This window comes from Vigna radiata, chromosome 7, assembly GCF_000741045.1.
Source record: "Vigna radiata var. radiata cultivar VC1973A chromosome 7, Vradiata_ver6, whole genome shotgun sequence".
Classification (NCBI taxonomy): Eukaryota; Viridiplantae; Streptophyta; class Magnoliopsida; order Fabales; family Fabaceae; genus Vigna; species Vigna radiata.
Genome location: NC_028357.1, coordinates 48674156 through 48680333, shown reverse-complemented (window position 1 = coordinate 48680333; position 6178 = coordinate 48674156). Strand labels below are relative to the sequence as shown.

Genomic DNA, 6178 nt, shown 5'->3' with positions numbered 1-6178 from the left:
CATTTTCGCAAGATATATCTGGTGAATATATCTGAATGATATATTTTTGTGAATATTTTATACGCTGGCTTTTTATACTGGAATCTGGAATTGGGCCTTGGGCCCAATGGGACCGTTCGGTCTTTTGGCTATTTCCGATCGTTGGAAATACAGGATCGTACAATAATTATAATATAATTAAATATTAATTACTCTAATTTATAATGGTAAATCCCTTTTAATTTAAACTTCATAAAATTAAAAAAAAATTAAGAAACACCAAAAATAATACAATAATTAGTATAAATATTCAATATCTATAATTGAAAGTTAATAAATAATTACAAATAAATAATAATAATAATAATAATAAAATTAAGATATAAATTAATAAAAGAAAATTGAATAAATTGCAAATCAAAAGCAAGTTGAAACAACTTAAAAATTAAAAGTTTATAAATGAAGCTACTTCCCAAACACATTTTTAGTTGTGAAGCTAGTTATAAACTAATGAAATTACTAGTTTAGTGATTTTACCATATTCATTCTAAATCTTCGTAAGCTCACCATCATCAATTCATATCACCAACAAATTTGCCAGAATTTGCAAACACACATGCTATAAAGAGACAGAAACATTTTTCTATATTTAAAGTAAAGAAGAAAAAGGAAACATATTAAGAGTGTAGAGTTTGACAAGACCAAACAGTCCACATATATGATACATTACAGATACATCCAATCTCCTCTCTAAGAATTTCCAAGAATATCGTATACCATTATCAACCAACAAAGAAGGTAGGAAACTTTTTTTCCCCAGTTGCCAAACTCCCACTTCTAAGCAGATTTTTGCTAAAACTTCAAAGAAATTGCTCTTTAAACATCACTTAAATACCTATCCGTAAACTTCCATTTCTTGTTAATTTGCACAGTTGAATCCATGGCAGACAGAAAGCCAGATAACCAGAACCAAAAGCAACAAAATTCCAAGAACAACCAATTTAATTTTCATGTTCTGATACCACATCTTCCGACGGACTTGAGTTCCCTTCTTTCTGAACTCCTGGGCCTGAAAATGGAAGACCCTTCAGCCCTAGACAACATAAGATTACAAACGAAAGCAGGTGTTTGTTTCAAGTTAAGGTTTTGAGTTCCTGGAAATTTAATTCAGGGGAATGTTACGATTGGAAAATTATCCCAAGGCATTTTTAAAAATACGTTTGTTTAGTTTTTTTATATTCCTAAACTACTTTTTAAGTTCTAGATTAATTGTGATAAAAAAAAAATGGAAGTCATAATAGAGGTTACAAAGTAACTTCCCCTTTTCCATGAGAATATACCCACTCCTTAGCAGGGGAATATAAACTGTTCCTGAGAATAAAACATGTCCAGAAATATTTTATAACCTTCCAACAAGCACAGGAATATACATTCTCACTTTCATTTCCCAGGAATGCAAAAAGATTCTGTCAAACAAACGCCTCCAAAGATGTCAAACCTCATTCAACTTACTTGTGAGTGCAATGTCTCAGACTTGTCGGCAAGAATAGTTAGATTTTCTCCTCTATCAATGGCCTGAAAGTACGTATAGCAAAACCAAATTGGCAATGTATGTCACTTTCTTGTTAACATTTTGCAATCAATGCATCCAGTAAAGACAACTAAATACACTGATGTTAATACAATCAGGACAACATATATGAAAAGGTCTATACGATACAGAATTTAACAGGTTATGATTTAGTCACTGAGTAAGTTGTCACCAACCATAGTGACAGGGAGGAAAAGGCCAGAGATAGAAGCATATTGCTTCTCCAAAAAGTTTTTTATTGTGCTCTAAAATTTCAATTCTTGTAATTTCCCAAAGAAATATAAGGAGGCACACTTAAACCTAGTGATTTTTTTTTTCCCAAACGACCTAAAAAGTTGCAATAAAACAAGCAAATGACTAATATAGCAATCTTCAAAACCACATTTTCCCCCTCTCGATCATATATTTCAATGACGGTAATATACATAACAATGAATTGAAGGTTAGTAGACCAGGATGAATAAGACATCTACACAAGGAAATGACTGAAATTATCCTAAAAAATCCCACGTCTCAATCTAAAACTTAAACATACCTTATCAATGTTCTCTAACATGATACTCTTAACTTCTGAAACTTGAGCCTTCACTTTTATTAGCTTTTCAATCTCTTCAGCATGGTCTATTATATACTTCATGTGCTCTTTCATTACTGGTCTGCAAATGTGCATACGTATTATTTATCATTTTTATACAATTTTTGTTTTCTATTCAAGCATTGAATTATCAGTAAACATCATCATGAATACTTGGAAAGAAATAAGCATACCCAAACTCCTTGTTGAGACTTTTGGCAACAGCTGTGTCAGCCTTTCCACCCCCATATCTTTTCCTGAAGTCCGCTTTGACACGTTCTAGGAAAGCAATAGAGATTTGTTTGCTCACAGATTCCTTGGCAACAACACAGTAAGCTGCAATTCACATTGATCCCAAAATGGAAAACATTAATAGTGTGCTCGTATTGGCTTCACGGTGAGAAAATTCAATTAATTTTTCATGGTGAAGATAAAGTAACAATAGTTGCTTTTAACTTTTCATGGTATCACCGTGATTATGTCAGAGAGAATTGATTCTGGTGTTATCCAAACTGGACCAAACACACTATAAGAAGATAAAATCCACACAACTGCAACTCAGTCTTTCTGTAACTCTGAGTTACAGCAAAGATGAGAATAAACAGAAAATTGCACAAAGCAAAAGAAGAACGCACAAAATTTATGTAACTCGGCCTATACTCAAAGTCGATTGAGAGTTACTTAATTTTTTCAAAGAACAGATAAAGAGCCTCAAAATGAGTAATAAAGTGAACATCTTAATCTTAATCTTAATCAACACATGTATAAGCTGGTTTTGTTGGATTAAGTTAGGCTTATCACTTTCTAACATGGTATTAGAATAAGTTAGAGTCTATCATAATGATATTTCTTATCTTTTAGGCACTTTTATTTCACTGGTTGTCGAGCCGCTATCGAATCACTCATTTCTATTATCACGCTCGAGATGTCTATAGCTTGATGCGAAGGAGATGCATTGGAAGTCTCATACTAAAAACAAGGTCAATTTATAATATACAAGTGAGGTGCAAACTTCACCTTTGCACCTCACCTTCCAATCCGGTTTTTTGAAGTTGATTTAGGCTTAAAAATTAATTTATAAGAAGAGTTGCCTCTCATATTCCGTTATATACACTATAATGGCCGTATCACTAGTCAGCGTGACCAGCACAATTCAACAAACCATTGAAACGAAATACAAAAAAACAGGTTTAGTAATCTTACTTTTTTTGTCTTTCACAAATTTTGAGCTTCAAAATATCGGGTAAGGTTACAATTGGAGCCAGCACATTAACAAAATGTTTGGAAGTAGACAGTTTCGTTCAGAAACCAAGAGAAGTGGAACATACATATTAAGGGGTCGCACGGTTGGTTAAACTAACAGTAGAGAAAGACACCGACATTCGGAGGTGACAACTGTTCCTTCATCCCTCATAGCCTTGTTTCTATTTGTCCCAGAATAAAGACTTGATTCTAGTTCTCATCAATAAACCACCATAAATGGACGAGGAGAACCCAAATTCCATTTTTCAGCATTCGTTTGTTTGAAATGAAAAAATAACAAAACTTGCACACGAACCCCAAAAAGTAAGGATAGCCCACAAAAAAAGAGATATATATGTGCCAGTTTGATGCGACGAAGTAGATCCAGCAGTTAAAGTGTGAATTAAAGTGGTATAAGGTGGAGGTTGAGAGGAAGATGCAGCAAAGAGAAAAAGCAAGAGATCGAAGGAGAGAAGCAGTACCGTAACCATCTTCGACGAGAAAATTGAAGGTGTGGTGGTCACAATTGTAGGTGAACTTGTTATTGGAAGAGGGTAGTTTCTGGAGACACTGAGCTGCAATTGCAGGGAAGTTCCCGGTGAACTCGGTGTACTCTGCTAACACCACCGTCCCCCGAGCCACGAAACTGTATATAAACGATTCCTGACTCATTGCTCTCTCTGCAACTCGGAACTCAGAAGCAGAGAGAGAGAGAGAGGAAAGAGAAGTTGTTTACTTAGTTGTTGGTTTTTGGAACTTGAAGGCCGCGTTTGGTTTCTACTTTTTCTTGGTCTGAAAGAAAGAAATAAATTGTGGAAGAATACAACGGTTGATTGAAAAGCGTTTCTCATCCGAATGTGCAACTAGTTATTTATTTATTAATTAATTAATTGTAGTTATTATTGCTATTATTATTAAATTGCGTGATATTAATTTACGTCCATTTTCTCTTGTATTTTTGAGCTGGAATTGTTGACTGGCTTTGACTGAGATTAATCAATATTCATTATTAAAGTGTTTAATAAAAGATAAGTGCATAATGATGATTAAGTAAAATTAGAAGGGAAGTGGGGAAGGGTTTGCTTTATTTTAATTACCTTTTTCCACGGTTTCCTCGATTTGATTGGATTTGTTCCTTACTTAAACGGATGGATTCAGATCTTCCCATAAATTGTAATTTTTTTATTTAAACATAAGAAAAAAAAAACTATTTAATATTATTATTTCAAAAGTACTTTTATGCGTCTCTGGTAAACATGAGTACAGATTATAAAAGTATTATTTTATGGAATTAAGAGAAGTAAAATTTGATTTATTTATATTATATATAAGTCAAACAGTAACTTGAATGAAAGAATGGAGGGTAGAGATATATTTTATTATTGAATTGGGTAGTTAATGCAATGCTACTTGAGGCATTTAAAAGTGGCCTTGTTATGTTACATTGAATAGGATGGTTGGATAAAATTACGGTGTACTTTGTAAAGCTGATTTCATAAAAAAAAGTTGCAGCTTTGATAATTGGTTAATTCAATCTTCTGGTGGCTTTGTGAATGATTTAAATACTCCGGTGAGAAAGAAATTGGATACTTTTGCTTGTCTTATTTTCTCGATTCCGTTTAAAATTTTCTATATAATATATTGAGTATGATATTTGATGTCAAAATTGGTAATTTAGCTTCATCTGGTCCGATGGATTTGTTATTTTGTGAATTAATTTAATTTGGTAAGTTTAAAAGTTTGAATTTGATCTCTTATCTTGCATGTAGTTAATTTATTAATTCATTTAATTATAATTTCTTTTTAATTCTAAAAGATAAATTACAAAGTTTTTGTAATTGAAATTTAAATAAGTTTTACACTAAAATAATGTTAAACATAAAAAATGAATAAATAAGTTTATAATATTGAATGTCAAAGTCATTGAATAGGTAAGTCGCCAATTCCTAAAATGAACTATTTAATGTACTTTATCAGCCCGGTGGACTACAAGTGGGTATTTTACCAGAGGTTTCTATTGTATCAATCTACCCCTGTGTGATTCTTGTTGAAGCATATACTCCTCGGGGAGGGTAGGGTGCAGGGCGGACGATTTCAAAACTGATTACCCACCAAGGCATCTTGAAAGTGAATCGTATTCCATGAATATGATATCTATTTAGTGTGATGTATGGAATATATGACANAGGTAGAGTNNTAGAGTCTTTTTATTGATTGGTCATGTCATATAGGCCCGAGTCGGACATCCAATTGGTTCGATTTGAATTATCCAGAGGATATCTTATATATCTATATTCGTGTCACTTATTAATTTATAAGATTAAAGTGGATAAATTTATAATATTTTGTTTTTTTAAAACATTTTTTTTATCGCATCTATAATATAATAAAAAAATGTTAGTTAATAATATTGAAACACAAAGTAATAAATAATTAAATTAAATTAGATGGATTGATATGTGATTCACACTAAATTGAAGCAGTATGAACTATATTCTAAGTAGATCAAGTTGAAAATTAAGTCTTATTAAAAAATTATATTTTTTTTCAAACCTAATATGTGGTAGGCCGAGTTAACCTGAATGTTCTAACCAATTTGTATAGTACTAATATTTATTAAGAAATCATAGATTTGATTTTGGATTAGAATTTGGTCAGGGAAAATTGCATTCTATTTTCATTTTTTGTAAATAGTGATTAAAATATTAGTGAATTCAGTTTTGGAGAATCGAATTCTCGTTTTTTACTTTAATTTTTAATTTAAAATTTATTAGAATAAAAGGTGAAAAAAA

General features: G+C 31.8%; 1 protein-coding gene across 2 annotated transcripts; it reads right to left on the bottom strand.

Moving 5' to 3' along the window:
• Positions 1-596: 596 nt before the first annotated feature.
• LOC106769570 (vesicle-associated membrane protein 724) lies at positions 597-4206 on the bottom strand. 2 transcript variants are annotated; one of them, XM_014655240.2, is made up of 5 exons: positions 3869-4203; positions 2339-2480; positions 2106-2226; positions 1492-1554; positions 597-1048 (listed from the first exon to the last, which is right to left on the bottom strand). In XM_014655240.2, exons 1-5 carry the CDS (start codon positions 4056-4058, stop codon positions 899-901), a joined length of 666 nt encoding a protein of 221 aa, XP_014510726.1. In that variant the 5' UTR covers positions 4059-4203; the 3' UTR covers positions 597-898. The 2 variants fall into 2 exon arrangements, with proteins under 2 accessions (XP_014510726.1, XP_014510727.1); XM_014655241.2 differs by lacking the exon at positions 597-1048 and adding an exon at positions 1073-1350 and having other exon boundaries at positions 3869-4206.
• Positions 4207-6178: the final 1972 nt, after the last annotated feature.